General features: G+C 41.4%; 1 protein-coding gene across 3 annotated transcripts; it reads right to left on the reverse strand.

The window, feature by feature from the left end:
• Positions 1–724: 724 nt before the first annotated feature.
• LOC110524230 (heterogeneous nuclear ribonucleoprotein M) lies at positions 725–16,371 on the reverse strand. Of its 3 annotated transcripts, none has more exons than XM_021603686.2 (15): positions 15,422–15,805; positions 8,407–8,582; positions 6,683–6,735; positions 6,061–6,068; positions 5,879–5,972; positions 5,496–5,765; positions 4,190–4,393; positions 4,039–4,099; positions 3,766–3,870; positions 3,637–3,681; positions 3,445–3,516; positions 3,266–3,367; positions 2,584–3,137; positions 2,408–2,459; positions 725–1,095 (listed from the first exon to the last, which is right to left on the reverse strand). In XM_021603686.2, the coding sequence occupies exons 1-15, from the start codon at positions 15,460–15,462 to the stop codon at positions 932–934; spliced, it is 2,001 nt and encodes a 666-aa protein (XP_021459361.2). In that variant the 5' UTR covers positions 15,463–15,805; the 3' UTR covers positions 725–931. The 3 variants fall into 3 exon arrangements, with proteins under 3 accessions (XP_021459361.2, XP_021459362.2, XP_021459363.2); XM_021603687.2 differs by lacking the exon at positions 15,422–15,805 and adding an exon at positions 16,232–16,371 and having other exon boundaries at positions 932–1,095; XM_021603688.2 differs by lacking the exon at positions 3,637–3,681 and having other exon boundaries at positions 932–1,095; positions 15,422–15,822.
• Positions 16,372–17,002: the final 631 nt, after the last annotated feature.

The following is a 17,002-nucleotide window of genomic DNA, read 5'->3' on the forward strand; positions in this document are numbered from 1 at the left end:
GAGGAAAGTAGAGTTAGCTGCCATCACATGTTGCTATGATAAACAAATGGCTTCTCCATTCTATTCCATATTTTACACTCACACAAGTTAAGTAACTTCTTGCTTAGCTAGATTAACGTTCTTCAGATAGCTAGCCAGTTAATGGTTGTTTATGTGTTGAATGATATGGTTGCATCAGATGACATCCCCTCACCTATTGCAGAGAATTACCTCAGGCCTAGTGTAACAGTGGGGTCAACCGTAATGAGCTTGACGTGCAGGTTCAACGTTCTGCAGTTCATGCCACATTTCGCCTTAGAAGCTTGGAAAAATAGTCAGACCTTCCAGTGTGAACAGTTGTTTCGTGTTACCGGGCTTCTAATTGATATATGTAATTCTTTATACCCAGTGACAAGTTGCGTTTGCATATTTATTTTGTACAAATAAGCGGCAGGTGACTACATTGATCAGCTGGCACCTGCATTTTGTTTTCCCCCGGTTACCCTGTCTGAGGTCCCCAAATGTTTCAACTACCTTACTAATACCACTGGCAAAAACCTCTATGGTGACATGCTTGTTTATCACCCAGTGGCAGAGTCTTGAAATAGGTTTAAATACCAGCGTTTCATTTCATACATACAGTACACATGTTGACTAACTAGAATAGTGAAACAAACCTCTAATCCAGTGAGATTCCAAGCTACGATAGTACATTTGAGTGGCAAGGAAGAGATGGAAAACAAAATTCCAATGTTATTTATTATCAAAACACCTCATAGAACAAAAAGGCAATGAAGTGAAGCTTTAAGTAAAATGAAGAAATACAATTTGGTTACTAAAAAGAAAAATGCACAGATGAGCAATAACTAAAAGTACACATTTGCACTGTTACAAATGTCCAACAAACCAAGAAATATGCAAATATCAGGGTCAAAATGACAATCTGGGACAATTAGGCATTTCTGTCAATTCTGACGTCAATCTCTCTTCCATTCAGCCTGTAGCCATTCATGGTGTGACAGGCTCTCTCGGCAGTCTCCGGGTTGTCGAAGCGAACCACGCCACAGCCCTTGGACTTGCCATTCTCCGTCTTGATGTCAGCATATTGGACGATACCTGCAGAAGAAATCACATATCGGTTAAAATCATTTGGCTGAAGTTCCAATTGAATCTTGGGTCAGACTCACCATGGTGTAATTGTGAAATGTTGCGGGGTTATTAACTTAAAACATTCCATTTACATGTTTTTCAATTCTGTTAAATGTAATTTAAGACAATTACTTCAACATCGCAAGAGACTTGACTCGAACTCAACCAGAGGGGAATGCGTCAGAAAATCTCTTGGTTGCATATTTAACATACTAACTACAACAGCAAATGTTGCAAGAGCTGTAATATCTAGTTACCCTTAAAGTAACAATTCAGATTTTTTTTTTTAAATGGTTGGACCACAGCTTTTAGGGACTTCTGACTCTAGTTTAAAGGACTAACACTAGGGACTAAAGATGTTTAGTGACTTGACTACAGCACTGGTCTCTTGGGGGCAAGAAAGTCCTTACAGACAGTACCAGTCAAATTGACACCAACTCATTCAAGGTCTTAATTATTTTTTTTTGTGACTCTTTTCTACATTGTAGAATAGAAGACATCAAATCTATGAAAACACATGGAATCAAGTAGTAACCCAAAAAGTGGCAAATCAAAATATATTTTAGATTCTTCAAAGTAGCCACCCTTTGCCTTGACAGCTTTGCACATGCTTGGCACTCTCAAACAGCATCACCTGAAATGCTTTTCCAACAGTCTTGAAGGAGTTTCCACATATGCTGAGCACTTGTTGGCGGCTTTTCCTTCACTCGGCAGTCCAACTTAAACTTGACCATTTTATCTCAGTCATGGACACTGTTACTGACAGTTGTGGCTGCTTTGAGTGATGTATGGTTGTCTCTACTTTGTCCTTTGTGCCAATAATGTTTTATAATGCTACCGTGTCATTCCAGGTGAAGCTGGTTGAGACAATGCCAAGAGTGTACAAAGGGTGGCTACTTTGAAGATTCTAAAATATATTGACTTAACACTTGGTTACTACATGTCTTCACTATTATTGTACAATGTAGAAAATAGTAAAAAGGCCTCCTGAGTGGCGCAGTGGTCTAAGGCACTGCATCGCAGTGCTAGCTGTGCCACAAGAGATTCTGGGTTAGAGTCCAGGATCGGTCAAAGCCAGTCGTGACCGGGAGACGCACAATTGGTGTGGTTGGCTTCCGGGTTAAGTGGGCATTGTCTCAAGAACCAGTGCGGCTTGGTTGGGTTTCGGAAGACGCACGGCTCTCGACCTTAGCCTCGCCGAGTCCATACAGGAGTTGCAGCGATGAGACAATTGGACACCACAAAATTGAGGAGAAAAGTTTTTAGATTATGTTCTTACCGCATGTATTGAAAGTATCCTTCAGCACCTTCCAGGTGAAGTCATATGGCAGCTACAAGAGAAGAGTCAAATCGATCAGTTGAAGTTTACAATGGTGACTGTTGAATACTAGTTCAATATGCTGAATACGCTTTAACCACAACAATGGGGACACTTATTTCTCTAGAGACACTTACATTCCGGACAAAGATCTGACAGCCCTTCCTGGCATTGGCCCCAGGACCTCCAAAGCCATTTCCTCCAAAGCCCCCACGTTCCATCTCAGCAGGCCGGTCATACTGGCCTCCAACACTTGCAGCGCCCATGTGGTCCATGGTGGAGCCCATGCGGTCCAGCCCGGTGGTCGGGAAGCGGTCCATGCCAGCAGACCCCATGCGGTCAAAGTTGGTTCCCATCCTCTCCATGCCGGTGTTCATGCGGTCCGCCATGCCCATGGGGGAGGTGAAGTCCAGGCCGGCGGACATGCGGTCTAAACTGGATGGGCCTAGGCAGTCAAACCCAGCTGGGCCCAGGCGGTCCATGCTGGAGCTCATACGATCCAGGCCAGAACCAAGTCTGTCCATACTGGGACCCAGCCGGTCCAGCCCAGAGCCCATACGGTCAAAGCCAGAGCCCCCCAGCCTGTCCAGATCAGACACGCGGTCCATCCTCTCCATCCCACCCAGACGGTCCATTCCACCACCCAGGCGATCCATGCCAGAGCTCATGCGGTCCATGCCCAGTGAGCTACCTGTAAGTCAAGGGAAAACATAGAAAAGAAAAAACAACGACTAGTGAGGTTTATGTGCTGTTAGAAATCAGCTTCAGGTGTGTTCAACACATCAGCAAGAAATTGAGCAAATCCTTAAAAGTACTAACCCATTCCTCTATCAAAGGACTCTCCAAAATTATTGCGAGACATGCCCATTTCATTTCGACCACACTCCCGGTCAAAAGCACCACCAATCCCACGGTCCATCTCTGACAACACAAGAGATGAAACTATTAGACCAGCCAAACGAGAATGTTCCACGTCAGAGTGAAATTAATTTCCTTACCATTCATACGTCCCATTCCTGATGGTCCATAGCGCTCCATGTTATTCATTCCTCCGCCAAAGTTATCCATGCCTTGAAAAAAATAAAAATCAGAACAAAATGTAATCTTTAACACTCAAATGTATTAGAAAAAACACGGTGCAAATGATTTGATGAACTGCAGTCATTCAACGCAGCACAAAACATACATACCTCCCATTCTACCCATGCCACCACCGAAGCCCATGCCATCCATGCCTATAAACCAAACAATTGGTGAGTGACTGAATGAAGTCAAATGAAAGTTCAATGTGAAGGAGGATCGCAAAGACAGCCCCTTACCCCCAGGTCCCATGTTGCCCATTCCTCCACCACCTCTGTTCAGTGCGGTGGCGTCAATGGGTTGGCCACCAGGCCCCAGTCCCTGCCCAATGCCACTCAGGCCACCTGAGGGAAAAGCAATGGATGACAGAAAAAACAGTTACTACGAGCCCTTCTATTGAAGATCCTATGGAAGCTAGCCTTGAAGATACTCAACATTTTGGGCAGATTAGTTTTCTGTTTTTCATTGACTTCAGTTTACTTTGGGGGGGAGAGGTAACACATTGTACTTACGGGGTAGTGCTGGGGGTCTCTCCTGTGGTGCAAAGTCTCCTTTTGGTAAGGACTTCTCATCCTGAAATATCCAATGCAAGCATTGCTTAAAATGTGTACAGTTTGACACTCACTAAAATTAACAAATGTTAGTCTCCAGAATGTTGATTACCAGTTTGACATGCATGACCCGGTTGAACAGTAGTTGACCGTTGAACATGCTGACGGCTTGGACAGCTTCAATAGGCATGTCAAAGGTGACAGTTCCCATGCCCCTGCTATTCCCATCCTTGTCCTCCAAGATGTCAGTACGCACCACCACTCCTGCCATGCCAAACACCTCCTTCAGCTTCTTCCAGCCAACCTTGTAGTCCAGCTGGAAACATTAAATTGACAATAGGGATGCACGATATATCGGTAAGCATATCGGAATCAGACGATATTAGCTAAAAATGCCAACATCAGCCCGATGTCTAGTTTAACGCCGATGTCAAAGCTGACGTGCATACATACAACGTAGGTAGATTACGTAATGGCGCCACGAAAAATACAGCACTACACAGAAAAAAAGCAGAAACAGACTAAGCGCACACTTCCAACAACTAAACAAGTTCAAGCCGAGCAGTCATTTGAAAGAGTAAGAACATTTCTGCAAGACAACTCCATGGTGAAATCAATTAACTGCAAGATAATGGAATTCATTGCCCTTGACTTGACAATCAACCGTTCTGTCGTAGATGTTGGCTTTTTCCGACTGGTCGAACACCTCGAGCCCCGGCTGTACCAAGTAGGCGCTATTTTTCAGATGTTTCCCTACCGGCGTTACAGTATTGTTGAAATGCACATCCCTGAGCTACTTGCTATGGGCGTCACTGCTATTAGAGTCACGACTGACATTTGGACCAGCGATGTCAGCCCCGTGACAGCATGTGGAATTTGACAAGGACTTCGTACTGAGGAAAGCCGTATTGCATGCTCAAGAATGCCACTTCATTGGCATTTGAGAACATGTTTTAAACATGAACACACTCCTAGCGCCATTCGAACTACTGACTGGAGAAATAAGCTCATCAACTGTGTCTGCAGCAGACGTGATACCCTCTGTCATGGCATTGAAACACCTGCTTAACAAAAATGCCAACAGACCGTCGGGTTAACTTGGAAAAGTACTCTACTATAGGCTGTGAACAAGCGATGCTAGGTACAAGGACCGCTACTTCTATGCAGACAAGAAACAGGGTATACGCGAGACTGTTAAACAGCTGGACAAGACGGAAACAGACAGTGACAGTGCGCACAAATATCGGTATCTTTTTTTGGCAAGGAAAATACAGGATATCGATATCGGCCAAAATTGTAATACCGGTGCATCCCTAATTGACAAGGTTAAAATACTTGCAATTATACTGCAATATATAACTTAATCTGATATTTTAAACTATGTATATTGGCATACTGGACTACAATCTGCGACTTACGTTAGCTACGAAGACCGTGCTTCCGATCTTGCCAGCCTGCAGCCCGTGAATAATCTCATTGGGGATGTTAGAGTTGTTCATGAGGCTGGGGGGAATGTTGACCATGGGTGGGCCGCCCGGTCCTGGGCCCATGCAGTCCATGTTCATCCGCTCCATATTCATGTGATCCATCCCCATCCCCATGTTCATTCCACCATGGCCGCCTGGGGGGCCACCACCACCACCCTGGGCCCTGTGTGAATCCCTCTGGGCAATCACACCATCTGGGTCCTGGGGAAATAGGATTAGAAAAACATTGGCAACATTACCAAACAGGAAATACAAGCATATTGATAAGATTTATTTTATTCTGGTGTCAGTAGCTTAAAAAAAATATTGCTTACCTCTTTAACCTTCAGGGGCCGACCATTCAGGTTGTGCTTGTTGACCTTCTCCACAGCCTTCTTCATCAGCTCCTCAGTCCTGAACTCAACAATCCTGTTGCGACAAAAACCATGATGAATATCAGGAACTTAAAACTTTGAGACATCTATAAGAATAAAGACTGAATGAAGAAAATACTTACGCACAACCCTTTATTGATTGAAGACCACACAACAGCATCATTGAAAAAGAAAAAACATTTGAGTTAGTAATCAGTCGTGGCGATGTAGAGAACAATGACTTCATGCATATTCAATGACAAGGTTAAAGACAGTCTACTCACTTGTATGGCCTTAGCCTAGAACAGTCAGCTACTCTTTCAAATTGAGTTGACAGCTTAAAAGCTGGTCACCAGACAATATAACAAATGCAGAAGTCTGGTGAATCTAAACCCTTAAAACATTGTCCACATCAAAAAGCAGAAGTCCCACAGACAAAATGGACTCTTGAAGGAAATATCTGTTCCACAAAAACAATTCAATGGACTCAAATCTATTGCATGTTACAACCTCTTGGGGACTGGGCCCCACTTTAGTCCCAGATGAACAAATCTGCAGCAAAATGAACTTTCCAAACTACTGGAACCTGAATTCCCAATACGACGCCAACCCATGAGATGACATCATTCAGTGCCAGACTGCAACATGTTCTGTTCAGCGTCACCCACTTGACACGCTTTCATCAAAACTCCATGTCTGAAAATCCCCACAATTAAAGAAAAGGTAACTCAAGCTGACAAACACAGGTTTGTCTATTGCACTTACCCTTGATTTGCCTTCTCCGTCCATTAAGTGTTCCACGTACGTTACCTCACCCACTACAAATCAGATTCCAGACGACACACACCAAGGGAGAGAAGCCGAGAGAACAATGGGGGTTTAGAGCAGACACACAAGCGGTTGGTGACCATGAGCTCAGCCTGCTACTCCAGAGCCTCCCCCCAAGCACCTCAGTAGCACAATTCTGGTACAGATCTACAAAAAGCTCTTACTTGATCTCTAAAATGGCTTCTTAGCCTGTCCTTGCCGAGTCCCGAAACACAAAGACCAATAGAATGAAAATAACAATAGTCAAATAGCTACCAGCCCTGTTATCGGATGGATTGTCATCATGGAGGAACCCTTTTCTAAATATAAACTTGACAGAATTAAAGTTTGCGAAGCCTTTTGAAACCACGAGTCCACCCTTTCAAAATCCATGTTCCTTGTTAAATGTATTTAGAACCACTGACTGATACAACGGTTCTACCGCACCTTTGAATGAATACACACAAAAAACGAAATTGTACCAACTCAGCTATGGAATGGCATTTTTGGAAAGTTGTACATACATTGGACCTGGAGGCACAACAGTGTCCAACTTTGTAACTAACAGAGGGACAACCATTGCTAATTCCAGCAAATGTGTCAGCACCATAAATGGACATGAACCAATCCTCAGCTGAAACAAGAACAGGCGTAAGAAGATGCTTCATTTTGTAGACCTGTACCCCAAGAAATCGCAAACACACATCCGTGATCGGTACAACATGGAGATCTGCGGAAACAACAAACCTAAAAAAGAGAATGCAATTTAACGCCACATTCAATTATATCCAAACACTAAATTCTGTTTCTGAAAAGTATTGGTAACCTCTCAGAACACCTATGCTTTTTTGTGATTAAAAGCAGGTGCTACTTACTACATTCGTTCTAACATATCTATCTATAGCTTTGCCAAAAACATGTAAACGTCTGTTTAAACTGTTAGATAAACAGTACACAGTTGCTTTTGTTGCAGGATTCAAATTGAAGATAAGTTGAGGACAACTGATCCATGCTGCAAATTAAGATAATTACAGACCCATTTATCAAACATTATATTCTTACATTTGACAATCTCCAAGAAAAGTATCACGCAGAACATAAGCAGCAAGAACCGCTTTAACAATTGTTGCGTGAGCACCTGAGAGCAATTCATTATGTCTCAAGGTATTAAGTATGTTTATCTATTTTTCGGCATTTGTGAGAAACACAATTTGCTATATACCATTCAAGACCCAACACAGGAATTGATTGCCCATATACTATAAGCGCTGTACTTCATTTGAAGAAGAGCCCCCTTTAGTTGGTAGATTCCCACTGTTCAATCAAGTGTAGCTGAAGAGATCAAGCACTCCAAAGTTGAGCACAAATTTATAATGCTATTCGCAGCACTATAAAAATGACTAGCCAAAGGCAGAAATCACAGAACGGTTCTGAAATCTGAAACATCCCGGAGAGTTAGCAGAACACAGGCCAATCCATGGAAAAGCCGCTCCCATTTGACGTTTTGCCACCTAGTCCACATACCAAGAACCTCATTGCTAATAATTGCAACTTTACAGGCCAGAGGCCTTCCAGTCAACATGGTGAAGTGGTTCAACACAAATGACCAGTTATTGAAGGCTTCATTAGCCTTACTGGTCTTCATAGCTACAGCGGATCCAACACTACTCTTAACACCTTACCTTTTTCTTTCATTAGATCTTTGAGTGCCTGCCATTTCACATCGTATGGGATGTTGCTGACAAACACACGGTATCTCTTTGATGGGTTTCCATAGGGCTCAAAGCGACCACCTCCACGCTTCTGGGGCCTCTCCTTCCTGGTATTGGGTTCATGCTTGGACTTGCCGTTCATTTCCCTTTGTAAAGAAAAAACACATTAGCTAGATAGTTACCTAATACATACATAAGAATAGATGAACTCATTAAGACTTTAGTTAGCCGACTAGCTAACTTGGCTGCAACAAAATCAGACCGCTTTTGTTAGCTACCCGAACGATAAGCCTAGCTACCTGGAGTGGAGCCTGATATCGCACTCACGATCATGGTAGGGATGTCAAATTAATGGGCTGCTGCAGTCATTATGGGGAGCGCTCGGTTATTATTTTTTTTTAAATGTATCTGTTATTTTACCAAGTAAGTTGACTGAGAACAAGTTCTCATTTGCAGCAACGACCTGGGGAATAGTTACAGGGGAGAGGAGGGGGATGAATGAGCCAATTGTAAACTGGGGATTATTAGGTGACCGTGATGGTTTGAGGGCCAGATTGGGAATTTAGCCAGGACACCAGGGTTAACACCCCTACTCTTACGGTCAGTGCCATGGGATCACCCCTACTCAGAGTCAGGACACCCGTTTAACGTCCCATCCGAAAGACGTCACCCTACACAGGGCAGTGCCCCCAATCACTGCCCTGGGGCATTGGGATATTTTTTTTTAGACCAGAGGAAAGAGTGCCTCCTACTGGCCCTCCAACACCACTTCCAGCAGCATCTGGTCTCCCATCCAGGAACTGTACAGGACCAACCCTGCTTAGCTTCAGAAGCAAGCCAGCAGTAGAATGCAGGGGGGTATGCTGCTGGCTAAATTGTGCATAAGAGCATTTTTTACATTTCTAAATGGCTAAACTTATGAGAAAAGTATTGATGAAATCTGAGCTTGCGTCATTTACTATCCATGATTCGGACAGTATGCGTTAGTACATTACACAAGCTGACGTTTTGACCACATCCAAATTGGGGGGAATTACACATCCTTTTTACCTCAGACTAGTGATGTTAGTATAAAAGTTTACTATAAACACAATGACAAGATCAATTGCTTAAAAATAGATCTTTATCTTTTTTTACACATACGCACACACTGGGGGTTGCAAGACTTAGAAAGCTATCATTTTCCCCCTTCAAATGGCACGGATAATTCGGGGCGGTCTTAGGCTTGGGGCAGTGTCCAGATTGTCATACCGACCATGTGCCATCACGGGATATTTGGTAATACTGAGCCTCTAATACAGAAGATTAACAATGCTAACAAGTATATGTAAAAGCCCATTGAGAAAGCTAACTAAATGCTAACGAGTGCATTGGAAACATTTTATACAGTCTCTGACCTAAACTATTTGCAGGACAGACACCCCATTTTTACAAATAAAAAAAGCTACTCACAGTTTGCCGCACGCACAAAACAAATATTAGATGGCAAGTCTCTAGATCCAGGAGGGGATTCTCTGCTGTTTCAAAGCCAAGCTTGATTTTGGAAGAAGCTAACCATTTAGCTAGATAGCTACTAAATGTACAACTACAGCGCATTCAGCACAAGTTTAGACATTTAACTTAATAGTTATAAGATATCTAGCTGACAAACATTTAATTGTGAATACCACACAGTAACTCGATCACTGAGTGCGTGCTGCACAACACAGTGACTCACAAGGTTCCGCTCTCATCGTTGTGCTTGTAAACTAACACCACATGACCGGTAAGCTTCACAATGAAAAATGTGACTAATGAAATTAAGTACGCAATCTTCTTTATCGCATAAAGTATTGCACAAGTTCACAGGAGATATTTACTTAAAATGTAGCTAAAGACTCAAATTTATTAAAAATAAAATACTCCGGCTTGCAGTATAAACGGTATACCGCCCAAGCCTCTAAAAGTCGCTGGCCACACACCAACACACTGATTTGACAGTCAAACTATCACTTAAATAGCAGCCAACCATTGTCACTGTCGATAACCTATGGCGGGTCGTGATTAATTGAAGTTGACAGTAAGTGTTTGTTCCCTTTTTTGTGATGGCAGCCTCCCAAAAACCAACATTCCAAAATATAGATGTAAGCCTTCTACAAGTTCTCATTTAACTAACCATGTGTAGGTTATTCCAAAATCACTTGTGGCCTTTGAATTTGGACTCTTCGATATGGCCTAAAAAGCATATTGATTTTGTGTAACTTATGAGCAATTCACGATATACATAAAAAAATATGACCAACTAATAATAAAGTGCAATATGCAGAAAATCACACCGCCATTTCCTGCTTTCTAAAATTCTAATATTTTGTCTAATTTCGGTTTGCAACAAAACTAGTGTAGAGAATCATTGTACCATTGAAACAGCTGTGAAATATCTTTTCCATAACCAAAAATATATTTTCGGCTGGTGAACAAAACCTGCAAAAACGAAACTTTTTTTTCTCTCCCCAATTTCATTGTATCCAATTGTTAGTAGCTACTAATCTTGTCTCATCGCTACAACTCCCGTACGGGCTCGGGAGAGACGAAGGTAGAAAGTCATGCGTCCTCCAATACACAACCCAAACAAGCCGCACTGCTTCTTAACACAGCGCACATCCAACCCGGAGGTGTAACCTCATCTCCCCCCTTTTGTGCAATCGATTTCAACGTGATAAATTGAGGAATGACTGACAAGCAATGTCCCCTCTAAGCTACGCAAGTGCACAGCCTTGCACCTCCTGCAGCGCAGAAGAAATGCCAAGCCACGCAGAGATGATTGAACTTCACTGAGTTTGCACTATATAGAAAAAAGTTTGATCAAATTAACATCACAATCAGCCCCTTTTCAATGCAAACCAAAACAAATCTAACGGTGCAATATTGATTCTGACTTTGTTGTAGGCAGAGCCAGAGTGCAAAGAAGAAGAATTCTATTGGCAGGGATCTCTTTCATTTACCCACAAACGGGTGCACATTTGTTGATATTCTTTGCAAGTTATAACCCAGTTACAGATACGTTTAGGTCAGCAATGGGTAGTTACTGCTTCCTAGAAGAGCACCAAACATGTAGGCTACTTTTTAGAAAATTCAGGTAAAAAGCGTATCTTAATTTAAGGGGCCGTGTTGTATTTTGAGACAGGCTTGAATATACAAATAAGCCAATAGGCAGAGGGGTAGCCTATATTGTCCAGTTCTCTGCATGGTAATGACATTTGTGGTTTCTGTCATCATACAATGCTATTTACAGTCAAGTAAAAATATTTAATGGCGAGCCCTTCATAACGTATATTTAAATAATAATAATAAAGTCATGCAATGTAGGCCTGCATTGAACGCCACATACAGGCTACTGCAGGCTCAGAAATCAAAAACTATTTCCAAGTGGAAATGTTATGAGATTTCCTCCATTGGTTTTGTTGGTAGACCTATATTATACTCAAATAGACAGTAGCCAATAGGCCATTGTGGCTACAACTGTACTGGTACAGCCTCACAGTAAACGTGCACCTGAAGTTCCATAAAGTTCTCACAACGTTCTAGTTTCCTCTCACGAGACCTAAAATGCCCTCAGTGCCCCAGAAAATTTGAGAGAACATTGATGACAAATGTTGCTTTTCTCTTTGTTTTGGTGACCCAGTACCAAAACGCAACATTCCAAAATGTAGCCGACTGTCCTCTAACCAGTGATGTAAAAGTCTCCAGTTTCCATGTATTTATCTAATCTCTCGATCAATGAGAGAAGACTTGAAATAGACAAGATGGCGGAGTAGACATTTTTGGATGACTTAAATGACCAAAAAAATGTATTTTAATAGCGCAGCATTTTCTAAACAGACCCCCTGGACATTTTATGAGACCCGTCTCCACGAATCGATGAAGATAGCTGGTATGGATGATACTTAGTTAAATCTCTGGTGACGTTTTGTTTAGCCACACCTGTAGCTACCAGTATAATGGTCCAAATATTTTTGATTTAAAATCACATCTGGTGTTACAATCTGTAGTTATTGATTGATGGAGTCGGTCTGATGGTGAACAAGAGTTGAAACGTCCAATTAACAAAAAAATGGCTAGCTACACTTTGTATTGATGTCTAGAGATGTAGCTGTAATTTATTAGCTAGCTAAATGCAAACTCTTCATTCGTGTTTTATTGGTTATTCTTAGGCCAACTTCAAGAGCCTGTCTGAGTATTTCTGGCCTGGTCTAACTAGTTGCTCTAGCTAGCTAAGGAGTCACGACTTGGCTACAACTCCCATACAAGCTGGCTAAGTAAAGGCGCTGACAGACAGCACGCGGCAAACGAGGTGGCTCAATAATTTTCAATGAAGCCTAGACGGAGGGTGAAATTCTATCTAGGTGGAGCAGCCGGCGGTGCTCGTGGAAGCCGCTCAGCAGAGGCGGAGAAAATAGGATTCTGCTCTATTTTTTCCAAGCGATGCAGTTGTTGACCAGTCACAGTAGAAAAACAGCCTGCGTGGTTAAACGTCAGTGTATATGTCCAACAGCTTGCCCACTCGAGCTAGCTATTTTTTTTTTTATTAATAATTTCTGTTGAATGCAAATTCATTTTAAATGCATGCTTATGGTGTCAAAGCGGACATTTTTCACACGCTAATATGTATTTAGCTGCTATGGTCACTGGCAGCTGTCACCCTTGTGTTTGAAGGCACTAGCCGCTTTGACTAGAGGGGTAAGTAGTGTACTCGGCGGGGAACTCTGCAATATTCCGCTGGCTGTCTGAAAAGAGCTTAGCTTCCCTTTCGCCCTAGCCAATTAAATTCAACTCCAAGATTTACGATGGAGTGGAGCAGGGACTAGTGTGGGTGTACTGAACTACAATTTGTGACATTGGAGCTTATCAAAAACTACTCATTTCAGCAACCAAAGAATAGCCATAAATTACACGTTGTAGTTGCGGGCTTTTCTTTGGGTGCTAATCAGAAGATTGATAAAACCTTTCATTGTATGTGATGTCGAAGCTCCAGTCTGCCCACACTAGTCACCGCTCAGCTCCATCCTAAATTCTGGAGGAGTTTAGTCACCCCTTCACCAGATATGCAATATATTCCATAGATGGGTTAGCTGACAAAAACTATGTGCATGGAGCAGAAGTCTGTGTGTTGCTATGATTCTGAATGGCCAGATCACTAGAAAGAAAGAATAACAAGATGAAACAAGCTAGTTTCTTGTCATTGATACCATGTCTTATTTTGAGGTGACTAATTTCATGTCAATAATGTATTTGAGAGAAGTGCTGAATGTGCAAAAATATATATATATATATATATATATATATATATATATATATATATATATATATATATATATATATATATATATATATATATATTTTGATATATATATATATATTTTATTTTTTTTGTGTGTGTGTAAATATTGAAGATGAAATTTAGCTTACATGTTGTGAACAACCTAAACCAACCCTGTCTGTTTTGCCCCATAGTTGCGCATGGCTCAGTTGTTGCTAAACAACCAACCCATCTCGTGTTTGAATAACTAGCTAGTTGGCAACTCCGGAAGACCAAATACACGGAACAAAAATATTAAACGAAACATACGATTTTTACTGAGTTGCACTTCATAAGGAAATGAGTCAATTGAAATATATTAGGCCTTAATATAACTGAATACAGATATGCATATGTTGATCACAGATACCCTAAAAAGAACGGTAGGGGCGTGATCAGAAAACCAGTCAGTATCTGGTGTAAACACCATTTACCTCAGTGCGACATCTTCAGAGTTGATCAGGCTGTTGATTGTGGCCTGTGGAATGTTGTCCCCCTCTTCAATGGCTGTGCAAACTTGCTGGATATTGGAGGTAACTGGAACTCGTCACGGTCTCTCTGTGCATTCAAATTGCCATCGATAAAATGCAATTGTGTTTGTTGTCCATAGCTTATGCCTACCCATACCATAGCGCACTCTGTTCACAACTTTGAGATTAGCAAACTGCTCTCCCACACAACACCATACACGCTGTCTGCCATCTTCCCAGTACAGTTGATACCGGGATTCATCTGTGAAGAGCACACTTCTCCAGCAAGGCCGAACTGCAATCAGGTCAAGACCCTGGTGAGGGCAACACGCACGCAGATGAGCTTCCCTGAGAAGTTTTGACAGTTTGTACAGAAATTCTTCAGTTGTGCAAATCCAGTTTCATCAGCTGTCAGGGCGGCTGGTCTCAGAAGATTCAGCAGGTTAAGAAGCCGGATGTGGAAGTCCTGGGCTGGCGTGGTTACACGTGGTCTGCGTTTGTGAGGTCGGTTGGACATACAGCCAAATTCTCTAAAATGACTTGAGGCAGTTTACGGTAGAGAATGTAATATTAAATTATCTGGCAACAGCTCTGGTGGACAATTGGCAGTAAGCATGCCAATTGAATGGTCCCAAAACTTGAGACATCTGTGGCATTGTTTTGTGTGACAACTGCATATTTAAGAATGGCATTTTATTGTCCCCAGCACAAGGTGCTGTTTAATCAGCTTCTTGATATACCACACCTGTCAGGTGGATGGATTATCTTGGCAAATGAGAAATGCTCACTAACAGGGTTACATTTGTGCAAAACATTTGAGAGAAATAAGCTTTTTGTGCGTATGCACAATTTCTGGGATATTTTATTTCAGCTCATGAAAGACCAACACTACAAGTTACGTTAATAACCCCCCACCGTAAAAAAAAAAAAAAAAATTGGTCAGTTAGCTAGTTAATTTTGTGCAAGCACGCACATTTGTGGCTAACGTTAGCAGAATCAATTGATTAGCTAACGTTAGTTAGTGGTGATTAGCCAGTTAGATAACCATTAAGCTAGCTGCTACTAGGCAGTTTGAGACATAATGTACACGTAGCCAAACCTTAGCGAACAGGAAGGTAAGTGAATTAACAAGTTTAGTTAGCCAACTAGCTAACAAAAGAATAAATTAATGAAACGTTACCCCTGGCCTGGTTTCTCCGTAGCAGCGGCCTCGGTCGACATCTTCGCAGCTTAACCTGTTTCCGCTGTTTTGTTGCTGAATTAATTTGCGGTCAGTAGAGTACTTCAACAAAGTTATTAAAATATTGCCTAAGTTTGGCAGTGGACCTTCACTTACGCAGTATTGAATAAATATAGGGTTTAGTGTATGACTTTGGAGAGACTGGCCGGCTGCAAGCTAGTGAAATGGCGGATGAATTCTTCTTTGGGTTTTATGGCTAACTACACTCAAAAGGTAACGTTAAATTGTTGCCGCCACCAACTGTCCGGAGAAATGCATCCGTTTGGGAGAGGTTATAGACGGATTAGCTGAGAACTTCACGAAAACGATGCCCACGCAAATGACAACACGGAGAAAAACACATCTTTCAAAAATCCATGTAAAAAATAAATAAATACATTAACAAAATGTAAAAAAAATCAACAACAGGGTCAGTTCCGGGACTACAGAAACATGGGAGATTGAGTTTCAAAGTCCCGTCACTGACAGCGCGCCACTTTTAAGTCATAATATGAGTCTGAAATAAATACATCGCTGCTTACACAACTTGTATTATTGTATTTTTTTTTACATAAATTATAAAAGCTATTAGATTTTTAAACAGCAAGCTAAAAGGCCAGCTAACGTTAACCTTAGCATACAACACTGTTTGCCAGAGCGAATACAGATTACTTCCTGTCTACAAGATGATAAAGCAATACACGTAACTGTTTAAAATAAAATTGTTTAGAATTATGCGGGAAGAAATACAGAAAATACTAGATAATTTACCTCGCTTTTTCACTGTCAAATAGCTAGCTACGTCCAAATAAGCAGTTGTGTTTATTTGTACTACAGCACAAACTCCGAGTGGATGTGATTAAGAAGGCGTGGCATCGATCGACTTCGACGTACCATGAATAAGCAAGGTTGCACCGAGGTAAATATCGTTTTATATTCACACATTCGGACATTTAACAGACAATCATCAGACATTCGCCAAATGCCATTAAAAAAATGTAAAAATCAATAGCTAATTCACCGTTTGTCACAGAATCTTCAAATTAGATATGATTTATTCTATAAATGTATGGCATACTTTTACAACCTTTGTTTTGACGAAAAATTACAGTTTTGATTTGATAGAAATACATTCAACAGACATTCGCCAAAAAACATTAAGTTTTGACTTGATATAAATACATAACATCTCAAATATTGCATTTAAAGATGAAGAAATCTAATTCAGTGATTGTCTCAGAAAAAAATGAAAATTTGCATTTATTTGCAATAACTTTAAAGAAATGTTCATTTCAAGTGCAATTTGTTCTAAATGAAGTTAGACACTGTTTGCATAAAGTTGTACAATGTTTACAATCTTAAATTGTATGCCAAATCAATGTTCGCATTGCAACAGCTCCACATTTTAAAGTAGTTACAAGGCACAACAGTCATTTATTAATAGGTCTCTAATTTAACAGCAAAGAGGCCCCTTCCAATCATTTTCTATTTTGGCTTTGTTGAAGTCCTTCTTTGTCATCCCCAGACAAGCTGAATGGTACC

The sequence above is a fragment of the Oncorhynchus mykiss genome, chromosome 5 (assembly GCF_013265735.2).
Source record: "Oncorhynchus mykiss isolate Arlee chromosome 5, USDA_OmykA_1.1, whole genome shotgun sequence".
Classification (NCBI taxonomy): domain Eukaryota; kingdom Metazoa; phylum Chordata; class Actinopteri; order Salmoniformes; family Salmonidae; genus Oncorhynchus; species Oncorhynchus mykiss.